The 14393-nt window shown below is 41.3% G+C and overlaps 1 protein-coding gene across 2 annotated transcripts in view; it reads right to left on the bottom strand.

Annotated features, from left to right (window-relative positions):
• Positions 1-11239, bottom strand: part of RSRC1 (arginine and serine rich coiled-coil 1) — a 392724-nt gene extending 381485 nt beyond the window's left edge. The window contains exons 1-3 of one of the 2 annotated variants that reach the window (XM_023733866.1): positions 11146-11239; positions 3907-4109; positions 3054-3179 (exon numbers count right to left, since the gene is read on the bottom strand). In XM_023733866.1, the coding sequence (XP_023589634.1) occupies positions 3054-3179; positions 3907-4100 (320 nt within the window). In that variant the 5' untranslated portion in view covers positions 4101-4109; positions 11146-11239. The remainder of the gene's footprint in view (positions 1-3053; positions 3180-3906; positions 4110-11145) is intronic. The other variant, XM_023733867.1, reaches the window with a different exon arrangement.
• Positions 11240-14393: the final 3154 nt, after the last annotated feature.

Raw genomic sequence — 14393 nt, forward strand, 5'->3', positions numbered from 1 at the left:
CAATATCATTAGTCGTTAGGCAAATGCAAACCAAAACCACAATGAGATACCACCTCACACCCACTAGGATGGCTATTACAAATAAAAAAAAAAAAAAAAAACAGAAAAATAACGGGTGTTGGCAAGAAAGCGGAGAAATCTGAATCCTCCTGTATTGCTAGTGGGAATGTAAAATGCTGTAGTTGCTGTGGAAAACAGTTTGGCAGTTCCTCGGAAAGTTAAACATAGAAATTACCAGAACCCAAAAAAACCCGTTACCGTCGATTCCAACTCACAGCGACCCTACAGAACAGAGCAGAACTGCCCCATAGGATTTCCAAGGAGCAGCTGGTGGATTCGAACTGCTGACCTTTTTCAGTCAGCATATGACCCAGCAATTCCACTGCTAGGTACATATCCAAGAGACTTGAAAGCAGGGACTCAAACAGATACTTGTGCACCAATATTCACAGTAGCATTCTTCACAGTAGCCAAAAAATAGAAACGACCTAAGTGCCTATCAACAGATGAATGGATAAACAAAATGTGATATATACACATACAATGGAATACTATTCCGCCCTAAAAAAGGAATGAAGATCTGATCCACACTATGACAGGGATGAACCCTGAAAGCATTATGCTGACTGAAATAAGACAGACACAAAAAGACAAATATTGTACGATTCCATTTATATGAGATATCTAGAATAGGCAAATTCATAAGAGACAGAAAGTAGATTAGCGGTTACGAGGGGCTAGGGGCAAGGGGAGTGGGGAATTATTGCTTAATAGGTAGAGTTTCTGTTTGGAGTGCTGAAAAAGTCCTGGAAATGGTGGTTACACAACATCGTGAATGTCCTTATATACTTAATACCCCTGAACTGGTTAAAATGGTAAGTTTTATGCATATATACTTCACTAAAAAAATTAATTTTCTAATTATAATTTTAGTGTATAGGACATCAATTTCGTAATCTCTCAAAATTTAGGTCCTTTCGGTGTCTCCAGATCATTTAGTCACTGTAGTTAAATGCAGGAGTGGATGCGGGTGTGGATGCAGGAGGCTGAGAAGCTGCTGTTTTGAATAAACCCCCGAACTCGCTTCCTCATATACAAGACAGAGGCTGTACCCTGCGTGGTGCCTGGCGGCTACAACCAGACATCGGTGGCTCTCCTTTTAAGGTCTTCCTGCATCGAAAAAAAAATAACCACATTTCCCGAGTCTCGTCTGCAGAGCCGTAGGTAAACACCTGGACAGAGAGTCAACTTCCAGGTGAGGAGGAGTTTGCTCAGAACCACTCACCTTGGTGCTGCAAAGTGACAGAGTTCTTAAGATTTCCAGTGACTTCTGAAACAACAAGCAGTTACCATGCTTAAGGCTGACATAATCAGTGACAGCTTCCCTGACCTTCAGTCCCTGAGCTCTTCCAGAGGTTATATAAGCCTTTAATTCCGTGTTAAAACCCTTTATGCTTGGAATCCAGTGGTCTCTGTTTTCCTAACCAAACTCTGACTGATCCAGTAGATGTGGAAATACTCTGTAAACTAGGAGAGACCACACAAAGGCATGGTATTATTATTTCTATTCCCACTGACCAAAACTTCAATTGATGCTGTTTTCTGGTAATCAGCCTCTTTGTAGACAAATCAATACATTCAAAATAAAACTTTCCTCCTATAAATCAGTAAAATGATACTTTTTCTTGCTACAAAAATTGGCTCTCTTACCTAACTTCATTTCTCCAATTAATCAGTGTGTTTTTACTGAGCACCTACCTTATGCAAGGCACTGCTGGGTATCAGGAGCTTCTGCTCCAAAAGTTTACAATACATGAGAATAAAAACATAAATACCTGTGACTGTTACACATCAGGAACCACATGTGATGGTGGGTCAGAGAAAGACTGGATTAAATTCAACTTGGGGGTAAAAAGGTATAAATCAAAAAAGGAGTTAAAGAAGAAGAGATATTAAAGGTTAAATAAAACTGAATGTCAAAGGGTAGGAAAAATTCTGAAAGTAGAGACAATGCTCAAATAAGCAAAGCTAGCAACACGGGGGCATGCATGGAGACCCAGCCAACCAACCAGCTGCCGTTGAGGTGACTCCAACTGATGGCACCCCGGCGTGTGTCACAGCAGAGCTGAGTTTTCAGAAGTAGATCGCCAGGGCTCTCTTCCAAAGCACCTCTGGGTGGACTAGTCTCCTCCCTTTCCATTAGCAGCCAAGTACGTTTACTGTTTGTACCAGCCAGAGACTTGTTACGGAGAACAAGGGCACCCAGTACAGTCGGGTTACATGTGGGGTATGCACAAAGGAGAAGAGGCTGAGGCCGAATTATATGAGGCCTGAAATGCTAAACATCTGGACCTTACTGCTATTACCCAACTTCAGAGTCAGAGAGAGAACTGGAAATTTCACCCCTAGATAACAAAATCAGGCTGCTAATGTGAGCCTAATTAGAGCCCACTAGTAGTAAGCAGAACTATCTAAGCAGAGAGAAGTGATCTCCCTAAACGTTTTTATCCTAACGTTCAAAAATCTTCAATAACTTCTGAATGCTACCTTTACCAAGTTCCTCAATACCATGGCCCCTCCTCCTATTCAATTCTATTTTCTACCATTACTCAAAATGTACAGCTCTCTCCAGATAGGCTATTCTCCACGCTGGTCTTTGAGCACAGCCAGAAAAGACAGGAGCGACACCGTACTACTTCTAGACTAAACCTTAAGTGGCTTTGCAACTTCTGCTCTCAGCCCCTTGAAATACTTCCACATCATGTGAAAAGCCCAGCCTAGCCTCCCGGAAGATGAAAGGCCACGTACAGGGGATCTGAAGCACCCAGCCAACAGCCAGCACCAAGTACCCGCTGTATGAGTGAAGCCACACTGGATCATCCAGTTCCAGTGAAGGTGTCAACCACATGAGCAACCCCGGGAGAGACAAGGAGAACTGTCACTGAACTCAGTCAAAATTGTAAAATCATGAGAAAATAAATGATTACTGCTTTAAGTCACTAGATTTGGGGATCGTTTGTTACAAAGCCATAAATACCTGACATATAGCATACCTTCTTGTTCTGCTTTTTGACCTAGACCTCTGAACTCTATAGGATTTCCCTCGACCCCTTGAGCGGCTTCGACTTCGTTTTCTTCTTGAGCCATAAGAAGAGCTACTGCTTGATCGATGCCTGCGTCTGAAATAAGATATAATCAAACATCACTGCTATAAAAATTTTTATTATAGACATTAAGGACAAATCTTCTAAAGTATCGTTTCATTTTTACTATGTAGAGAAGGTGACCACATCTCATTTTTCTCCTTCCTTGAAGCAAACAGAAATAAATGAAAATGTTACTCCTCTTGACTCACCAAATGACTGATTCATAATTTAGTGATGGGATCCAATACTAATTAAGGCATTATAGTTTTAATTAGTATACAATCCCCCAAATTTTATCAAATATTATGATATGAGAACTTAACCAGTTTATATCTACTTGTCTACAGAGAATAAACACAGGTGAGGATGCTAAACTCACGGGCTTGGTGTTGTTGTGTGCCGTCGAGTAGATTTTAACTCACAGCAACCCTATATGACAGAGCAGAACTGCCCCCATGAGGTTTTCTACGTTGTGACTTTTATAGAAGCAGATCGCCAGGTCTGTTCTCCTGCGGAGATGTAGGGTGAGTTCAAGTCACCAGTCTCTGAGTTAGCAGCTGAGTGCTTAACCTTCGTGCCACCAGGACTCCTTACCCATGGGCCAGGCCTGGTGAAAAAGCCACTGACTTGGCACCTGACTCTCACGAATATAAAACTGTTTAAAAAAATGTTTTACCCAACAAAATTAAAAGTACAAAAATATATGAACTCTAAAGAATTTTGCCCTCGGTACTGTATAAATAAAAATTACGAAAATCACCTTCTGTCATAAGAATGTGAACGAGGCTGAAGATCTCTGGACCAAGATCTTGACTTTGACCTTGATTTTCTTCCACCCTTCTTTCGGCTGTATGTCCTACTATCTGAAGAGCTACTTGACGAAGATCGTCTACGGTGCTTCTTCTTTCTCTTACTTCTGCTTTCCTCTTCAGTATCTGATGACCGGCGTCCCATTTCTATAAGCTTAAATTCAAAGAAAATTATCTCGAACACAATAGCACTATGGGTAAAATTCAATACAGTAATTTTTGTAAAAATTTATAAAATTTTTAAACTATTATTTAAAGTAAAATTTTAAATGTGTCTGGCTTCTTGAGAGGATGTTAGAAATAGCTCTAGTACAGTCTTTTACGGAATCAATGAACAGTTCTTAGAATTTATAAACAATCTGAATATGCCACAAATGTTGTCAAAGGTCTCTCAAAAAGCCAATCCCGAGGACAGTTCATTAAATCAATTTCCTTATCTGTTAAGTTGCGTTTGTCACTGATTGTATGACAGTTACATCAGTGATCAACCATCTATTCCTTCATTTTCATATTCTCTGAAGACAAAAGATATTTTAGTATCTCAGTCATATTTTTCTAACTGAAAATTCTACATTTTTAAGTGGATAAGACTTCATTAGTCATCAGCAAAGTACAAACTGAAACAATGCACTATCCTCACTTGTGAAATTTGGGGGAGGAAATGTCAACTGAAGCACCAAAGCTGATGAGGTTATTGTGAAGTCAGTCAACTCTTCACACACCCCTGTATCTATATGGAAAAGAAAAAAAAAAAAACGCAACGCCGGCGAGTTGATTCCGACTCACAGTGACACTACAGGACAGAGGAGAACCGCCCCATAGGGTTTCCAAGGAGCAGCCACTGGATTTGAACTGCTGATCTTTTGGTTAGCAGCCAAGCTCTTAACCACTGCGCCACCAGGGCTCCATATCAAGTGGTGGTGTAATCCTTTTAGAAAGCAATTAAGCAACTTAAATAGAGCCATAAAAATGTTAATGCTTTTTTGACAGAGCAATCCTTTTCTGAGAATATACCTTAAAATGTTTTTCAAAAATAAAGATGTGAAATTCATAAAGATATTCACTACAGCATTATTAAAACTATCTGCATGACTACAATTAAAACATATGTACATGTGAACAAGAACAAAAATGAAACAATACTATTTAAGGAATGAAACTGAGTAACTTTTTTCTTTTTAAACTATTTCCTCTTTGGCTATTTTGTTTTTGGTCAATTAAGCAGCGATATGTATGTATTTATAGTATACATATATGTATACACACACACACACACACACACACACACACACATTTTAAGAAGGGGCCCTGGTGGCGCAGTGGTTAAGCGGCTGGCTGCTAAGCAACAGGTCAGCAGTCTGAATCCACTAGCCACTCCTTGGAAACCCTATGGGGCAGTTCTACTCAGTCCTATAGAATCACTATGAGTCAGAATCTACTGGACAGTAATAGGTTTGGTTTTTGGTTTTATCCATTAAGAAACACGTACACAACTGAGTGATAGATAATCTAAGTTTTCTTATTTCCTGGCTTTTTATTCCTTTCTTGTTTTCACATTTAGGCACTTAAGAAGTTTCTTTATTCATAAAAAACTACCTTAATTAAGGTAAGTTTTTATTACTTTCCTATTATCTACTTAAAAAAAACACTAAAATAAGAGTAAAGGAATAAAAAATTATAAATTCACAAGGATAGAAAACAACAGGAACAGCAGACAAGATATGTCAACAAATTTTTAGCAAATGAAAAACAGATGGAGGATTCAGGACTAGGAAAGCTGAACACCAGACAACTGCAGAGAATTCCAACAAGACAAAACCCAATTCACATAGCAAAAATCAGAGAGGATCAGGAATTTGAAACAACAGACATCATAGCAGGCCCAGCGAGGCATGGAACTAAAAACAGGGGAGTTGGTTGAAAGGTTGTAAAAGAAGGAGAATCCCAGGTCCCTTTCCCTATCCTACCTAGCCAGGTGACTGCTCTTCCACATACCTGAGCAGGAGAGATTTATTTTGGAAAAACAGTGAAGCAATGAAGCACCAGGTCCAGAGACACAGAAAAAAGGACAGTGAGAAGCCAAACTAAAGGTTAAAGCGATCAGGTGAAAGTCTCCAAACTAACAGTAAAGGTGCACCTCTCTGGGGGCTTGGATCCAAGAATTCCAGAAGATCCAATCTCCAGGAAAGAAACTGGAGACTTCTCTGCAAACACTGACCAGTACCTGAGAAATGATACATAAGTATTTGAGGGTCCCCCAACAAAAAGACCAGGTCTTCACCCAATCACCCTATAATGAAGCCCATCAATTGACAAACTCAAAACTTAAACACAGAGTTTCTGTAAGCTTTTTAGTGAATATACAACAAAGGATAACCCAACATGTGATGAAAACCTTCATCTTAAAAGACAGAAATCAAAACAGAAAAAAAAAAGGCAACTCAGTGTAGACTTGGAACACGTAGCAGAAAACTTCAAAAAAAAAAGAAAATCACAGTTAATGTCCTCAGAAACATATGAGAAGACTATACAGCAAACAAGAATAAGAGCAACATTCAAAAAACAGGAGACAGAGTTTAAAATTTAAACAAATGATAAACAATTTTTTTTCAAACTATAATCGGGTTGAAAGATAAAATCAAAGGACTCAGAGTAGAAGAGACCAAGAAAAATAAGAGGTAAAAGAGGTTCAGTCTGGGACACTGGACACCAACCGATAAGCTTTCCATAACAACAGAACAGAGAAAAGAGAGGAAGGAAAATTATCCAAAAAATAACTTCTGCTTCATAGTGAAGAATGATGGTTATCTTGAGAAAAAACATTTCTGCAATTGAATTGCAAACTGAACTAGCTGCTACTATCATGGGACACCATTTATACTTGAAAGAACTGATCAACTATGATTATTCAGTATTTGAATTCAGACCTCAGTATCTGGCAGACATTTTTCTTAAAATGAATGAAGGGAGCATTTCTCTTCAAAGAAAACTGACAGCATTCATTACCAATGATAAAATTTAAGCTTTCAAGCAAAAACTAGAGTTTTGGATAACTTTTGTCTGCCATCTTAAGAGTGACAGCTTCCCAGTAATTAAGACTTCTCTAATAAGATCAGTGGTGACATTAACAAAATGTGAGTCTTTGATATTATAAAGTAAAGGGTGTCAACATTTAGAAGCCATGAATAACTCAGTGAACCAATATTTTCCAACTGGCTAATGCACGATATCACAAAATCACACTTGGACAAAAAATCCATTCATGGTGCAAGACAGGTCAATGAATTTTAATGTAATAGCGTGAAATGGTCATTGATATGGTTTCAAATACCACACTGCAACCAACCTTTAAGAAATACCACTTGTTGAGTTTTGGTGTAGTATCAAAGAGATAATCATTTGAAAAGGCTATTAAAATTCCACTCTTTCTAAGAGTATATTTGTGTGAGGCTAGATTTTCTGCATAAACTTTAATCAAAATAACTCATCATAATACATTGAATGTAGATGCAGATATGAGAATCCAGTTGTCTTCTATTAAACCAGACATTAGACTTGCAAAACTGGAAAACAAGGTGCCTAGGGTTCTCTAAAGAAACAGAACTAGTGAGAGAGAGAAAGAGATATATTCCACAAAAACAGAACAGAGAAAAGAGAGAAAGGGAAATTATCTAAAAAATAACTTCTGCTGTGTATCAAAGAATGACAGTTATCTTGAGAATGTGTGTGTGTAAATACACACACATACGAGAGACAGAGAGACTTATTGTAATAAATTGCTCAAGTGATTATGAGGCAAATCCAAAATCTACAGGTTGGACAGGCTGGAGATTCCTGCAGGCCTGTGTCCCCAAATCCATAAGTCAGGTGATGGGAAGAGGGAAGAGTGAGGGAGTCCTGGTAAAGTACCTATTTATAGCCTAAGACAGAATATACCCTATGGAAACTTCCTTTCTGCTTCATTATGGAGAGTAACGTACTTCACTTAAGGTCAACTGATTTAATCACATGTAACTGCTTCAGAACAGAGGTCTGACTAGTATTTGACAAAACTGCTGGGTATCATAGCCTAGCTAAGGTAACATACAAAATTAACCATCACACTAGAATATTATCAAGACAGTGAAAAGGCAATCCATAAAATGGGAGAAGATATTTGAAAATCACATATTTGATAAGGGTTTAATATCTCAAATATATAATGAGCTCTGACAACTCAACAACAAAGAAACAAACAACTCAATTCAAAATGAGCAAAGGACTTCAATAGACATTTCTCCAAAGATACACAAATGGTCAATAAGCACATGAAAAGATGCTCAACATCATCAGTTATTAGGTTAATGCAAACCAAAACCACAATGAGATACCACTTCACCCGTACCAGAATGGTTATTAGAAAAATTGAAAATAACAAGTGTTGGCAAGGATGTGGAGAAATTGGAACCTTCATGAATTCATCATTGGAGGCTTGTGTGTTGCTATGAAGCTAAACAAGCTTCAGGGGAGCTTCCAGACTAAGACAGACTAGGAAGAAAGGCCTGGAGATCTACTTCTGAAAATCAGCCAATGAAAACCCTATGGATCCATGATCAATCATGGGGATGGCACAGGACCGGGCAGTGTTACATTCTGTTGTGCTTGTGGTCACCATGAGTCAACAGCTCACACAAGGCAGCTAACAACAACCCTAGATATATACTTACACCTGGGTTTCCCTAATATACTCCACATCCCTAATGTAATTAGAATATAAGTGAACAGAGTTGCTCACTTGAGTCATGGTGGTCAATTTATATTACATAGTCCTAATAAAGAGGAACTCTTTATACTTAATTCCATTGGTAAGGTGTATGTAAAGACACATCAATTGCTCTTACTGCTAAGGCCAATGAGCATAGACTTTTAGGACTCCCAGATTTCAATATATCTGGTGGCACAGTAGTTAAGAGCTTGGCTACTAACCAAAAAGCTGGCAGTTCAAATCCACCAGCTGCTCTTTGGAAATCCTATGAGGAAGTTCTAATCTGTCCTATAGGGTCACTATGAGTCAGAATCGATGTCAATGGGTTTAGTTTTAGTTTTATAAGTGAAAGTGGCAACACAGAGGCAAATTCCTACAGTTATTGGTTTTCTACTCTCACTCAAGTTCTTCACGGTTGTATTCTCAGGGTTGCAAAATTCACCCAACTACTGTAACTATAGAATTTATACCATGACATCAAATTACAAAAAACATCTTATTGTAAAGTTTAACTGACTGATTGAAGACAGGGAGCCATAAAGTGGTCATTCAAGAAAACAGGGCTCAAAAGCATATACAAGAAGTCCTTTCGTCCATTTATTATTAAGGGTACAAGGAGGAGTCATCTTTTTCAGAAAAGAGGCAATCAGTTTGAGAGAATGCAGGTTCCTAAAGCGCATGACAGTTTATAATTACCTCTCCACTACTTATTCATTTGGACATTAAACTATAACCTTCTAGATCCTGGATACACAAATGGTGGGAAGGAAAAAGAGCAGTCATTTCAATGAGAAACCCAACTCAGGTAGATAAAGTAAAATGGGGTGAACACTATTTAGCACAGGAAGAAATCCACAAACAGGTATATTTAATCGGCAAAAGACAGGAAAAGAGGTAAAATTTGAGCTCAACAAAGCAAAACTCACAAGAGATCAAGAATTCTGTCAAAATACTCCTCCCTTCACAACTAAAAATGTGTAGACTAGTATCTGTTAATTTTTTTTAAGTATTATTAGTCATAAGGACCCCTGGTGGCACAGTGGTTAAGAGTTCAGCTGCTAACCAAAAGGTCAGCAGTTTGAATCCACCAGCTGCTCCTTGGAAACCCTATGGGGCAATTCTAATCTGTCCTATAGGGTCACTACGAGTTAAAATTGACTCGACAGCAATGGGTTGGTTTTTATTAGTCATAATAATTTCTCCCCAGTGGTTTAAAAGTGAAAGCAGAATATACATCTATCCATCTACTAAACAATCCTATTACAGATGTTTTCCAATTGACAGCACAGCGCTGTTTGCTGAGCCTGGTCTAGATGGTAGGCCAATTAACAGAAAGGTGCCAGTTGCCTTCACCTTTTCCAGCTTCAGACATTTTTTTAGCCCTCTTATTTAACAACATGCAGTAATAAAGTCCTATCACTTGGCAGGAAATCTCCTTTGCCTGCAAAGAAAGTGAATATTTATACACTAAAGGTGCTCTCCACAGATAACTACTTTCCCCATAAAGTTCCACTTGCCACATCTGTTCAAATCCTTATACCTGGGAACTCTGTGTATCTCCTTCACTTAAAACTTTTATGTCTAAGTTCAAAGATGACAACTGGAATGCTTAGTGTGACAACACAAGACATACGAATTTATTTCACTACCTGGCACCTAATTAGCTGAAACACAACTGGGTTACTGCTAATTCTGGAAATGCAATTTTTTTTTTTAGGTTTCCGGTGTGCATATAACCTCTGAGAGAGAAATTCTTTTTCAATGGACCTAAAACCAAGAGTAGGCAGTATGCGTGAAGCCGCATTATAACTTCCCACCAAAGTAAACAGTTTATGGGTAGCCATTCGCTCTTGGTCTTTGACCACATGACCACGAGTCAACACAGGAAGGTCTACTGCACCCCAGGCCATCCTCTCAGTGAGCGAGTATGAGCTTGGGAGGGCCAGGCAGGGTTGGAAGGGAGGCAGAGCTAAGGTAGAGACAGAGTACGGGGACGGAGTGCACCAGGGTGCAGGCTCCCTCTCGCTCCATCCACCTACAGCCAGGGATCAAGCGCAGGACACATTTTGCAAGATGAGCCAGAAACCCAAAGAGGCAGTCAAGGACCAGGGGCCACTGGGGCCGAGGGGGTTGGGGGGGGGGGCGGGTCCCGCTAATCCTCCCGCACCACCCGCAGACCAAGGGCCGAGCAGAGGCTTACGGCCGCCCTCGCAGCCCTGGCCGCGACCCCAGGGTCGCGAGGCGCCCAGGTACGGGGCGCATGCGCACACCTGCACGCGCGGGGCCGCCGCCCACCATGCGGCGCGTCCCGGCTCTGACTGAACCAGGCCCGAGCAGGCCTCAAGCGGGACGGCCGGGGCGCCGCTCCCCAGGCCCTGGACGCGGGCACCGCCTGGGCCCCGGCCTTCGGGTTCACACTTCGCGTTAACGTGCACGGGCTGCAGACCTGGAAACGCCGCTCCCGCTGAGACACCGCCAGCGTCCGCCCAACTCGCCTCAGTTCAAGCTCAGCGCCTTCCTGGTTCCAGCGTCAGACAGCACCAGCCGCGCCGCCGAGCGCATCGATGGAAGCGGCCCGGCCAAGGGAGTGCCGAGGGAGTAGATTGTCACGCTGCCAGTTTTTTGTTGTTGTTGTTGTTGTTTTTTTCCTTTCGCGTGCTGGCTTGATTATTTGGTTTTCTTGTTCTCCAAAAGCAATAAAGGTGGGGACTGAAGGGTGTTATTGCCTTAGTAACCGTCGTGATCGTCACAGATAATCAGTAAAGAAATCTGTCTCGTAGGAAGTTCTGACAACCATACGTAGCCAAATAGGTTATCTGGTGCTGGGGGGAGGAGGGAGCGAGAAGCTCCCCCAACAATAATAAATCATGGGAGTGCGTCTGTATAAAGTCGTGTGTGATCAAATTGTAATGATTTATTTGCAAAAAGGCATTAAAAGTCGGTGTTTCTTCTGCCCTGAAGGTGACGGTACTCACGGGTTGGGTGCAAATTAGTTTCTCATATAAATGTAACTGGTTGGTAGAGGAATAGGAGAAGGCTGCCCGAGGCGGGGAGAGGGTTCCTCCGAAAGAGGAATCAAATCTATAGTGTTTTTTAAAATTACACCAATAGAAATTAAACGGATTCCGCGTTTTCTGTAACTCATACTAAGTTGCTTCTCTTTCCTTGCGTGAAAATCATTTTTTCCTTATAATTAAAGCAAAGCTAAGGAGGTAAATAAACTGCTGGGTTTGGTTTGGGTCCACTGTGAAAACCAACTCATTCACAACTGCTAGATACCCAAGCTACAGTGTTCCCGCAGACATTTGAGATGGTGAAGATCACCTCCGCAGTATTTTTCTGGTAAATGACTCCACCCTAACTAGCCAGTTTTTAGGGACCCTTTTAAAACTTAGCTACTACACTACAGGTTTATTTTTTAATAATTCAAGAGGCTGGGGGAACCCTTAGGGTACTGAATTGGTTGGAACCTGTGTATTTGTCCACAGGCTGTCAGCTGAGCTCTCCTCTCATTACTTTTTTACCAAAACTGCATTTTGAAATCTCTTGTCCCAGAAAATATTGGCTGTTTAATGAAACAACATTGTTAGAATTACCTGGGCACTTATTAGCATATAATTAGAAGAGCTGTTTATGAATATGTGTTTAACACGTCAATTTGAGAGCTGTTTGAGCATCACACTGATTTCGATGATCCTATTACTACTGATCATTCTGCTAAATAACCTCAAAAACGGATTTTCATAAAGGACTAAAGTTTTATGGTTATTCCCCACAGATAATATCAAAATTAAAGTAGTCACAGATAGTAATCTAAGACTAAATGTAAAATCATGTTTCTAAAATCACATAACTTTTGAAAGTTTGAGTGTTTGAGATTCTGCTATGATATAATAAAATAAAAAGCAAATATTCACATAATTCCTTAATACTTAAAAACTATTGCTACTGGAAACTTAAAAGATCCTACTTATTTGTTCTAAATGAGGCAATAAATGAATTTTTAAAGAAAAACAAAGAACAGCTTTAGAATTCGAGAAAAGGAAAAGCATCATTTCTAAAAACCACGAGTTCCATCTTTCCTAAACTCACCGAATGGGAACATTTTAATCTGAGGAGTAGCCAAGTGTATATATAGCTCTGTTTACATATATTGTAAAACACTAAATACACTAAATCATAATTACGTTTTCTCTTTTACAAATGTTTGAGGTTGCCTTAGGTATAACTTCTCAAATGTGTGCTAACTTTGTGTTGATGCCTTAACCAATGGATGGGTAAGATATACATGCCAGTGTTCTCTAATTGCTTTTATTTTTATTAAGACTGTTGGTCCCAAGACAATTTATAACAAGCACGTTATAACGAACATATTACCTTTAACATCAGAAAGTCTGCATTAATATTTAGACATTGTCCCCCAAGCCAAGGGGTATATTTGTTGACACACTCAAGTAAATACAACTTTGTGTATGTAAATATTCTTGTGGGAGTATAAATATGCATATTCACCCGTCTTACAGCAAGCCCAGTTCTACACATAGAGACAAATGACTCTGGAATATTTATATTCCTTCCGTATAACAAACCGTTTCTATGAAAATAGCTCAGAAACAGAATTTTCATCCGTAGCTTTAAAGAGAGATTTTCTCAGAGTGAGGGTCTCTTTTTGAAAAATCCACGATAAATAAAATTAGATGTGGCACAAACTTAACGTCGATTTTTCCCCCCCAAACTCAAAGAGGGGTAATCCCTTGTTTTTCAAAATTTAGAAATCAGCTAGAATGTTTCCCCAGATGCTAAGGAAGAGCTCCCGAAGTACATCGTGGGAGGATTCCCGGTGCCCCCGAGACTTGTAAGAGAAGAGGCCAAGGGTTCCTGAGACCTCAAAGAGGGAATGAAGTCGAACTGTCCTTTAAAGTGTTTAAAGGGAACACTTTAAAATGGGGTTTGTCAGGGAACAGCTGCTCTGGAAACCTGTTCAACCGACCGGCCCCTTGGAGCGGGGTGTGTGCCTGGAGAAGTCGGCTTCGGCCCCAGGACCCAGGAACGCGGTGACTCTCACGGCTCAGGGCGGGGGGCTCCGCTCTAACTGCGGCCCAAGAAGTCCCTACAGGGAACTGCGCGGCCCCAACAGCCCGGGGACCCTGACCCTGGGATGGAGGTGAAGCTGGGGCCGCGGGGGACGGAGATGCAGATGGGGATGCGGGTTGGGATGCGGGATCGGATGCGGGCCGGGAACGAGGGGCCAGGTGATGCTGGGGCGCGGGCCGCGGGAGCGGCGGGGGCGGAGGGGGACGCGGCGCCGGGACGAGCCCTGACGCCCGCAGCCGCGCACTTGTCCGTCTCCCCTCGGCCCCGCCCCGTGGACTCGCTCCAGCTCCCCAGTGTTTAACTAAGTCGTGACACCAGCGCAAAAATCCACGCCTAATTAAATTAATTAGGGCTTCTCGTCAATCCTGGATTCATGGCCACGAGCACAGGCGGCCGAAGCGCTCGCATAGCCCGGACGGCCGGGGACCTGCCTCCTCTCCCCGCCCCTGCAGGCCCCCTTGGCTGCCCTCCCACCCCAGCCGGGCTCCAGCCCCGGGCAGCGCGCGCTCGCGCCCTGGCGATCTCGATCCGCCTCTCTCCCTCGTCTCTCTCTCCCTCGTCTCTCTCCCTCGTCTCTCTCCCTCGTCTCCCTCTCCCTCG

This window comes from Trichechus manatus, unplaced genomic scaffold, assembly GCF_000243295.1.
Source record: "Trichechus manatus latirostris isolate Lorelei unplaced genomic scaffold, TriManLat1.0 scaffold00062, whole genome shotgun sequence".
Classification (NCBI taxonomy): Eukaryota; Metazoa; Chordata; class Mammalia; order Sirenia; family Trichechidae; genus Trichechus; species Trichechus manatus.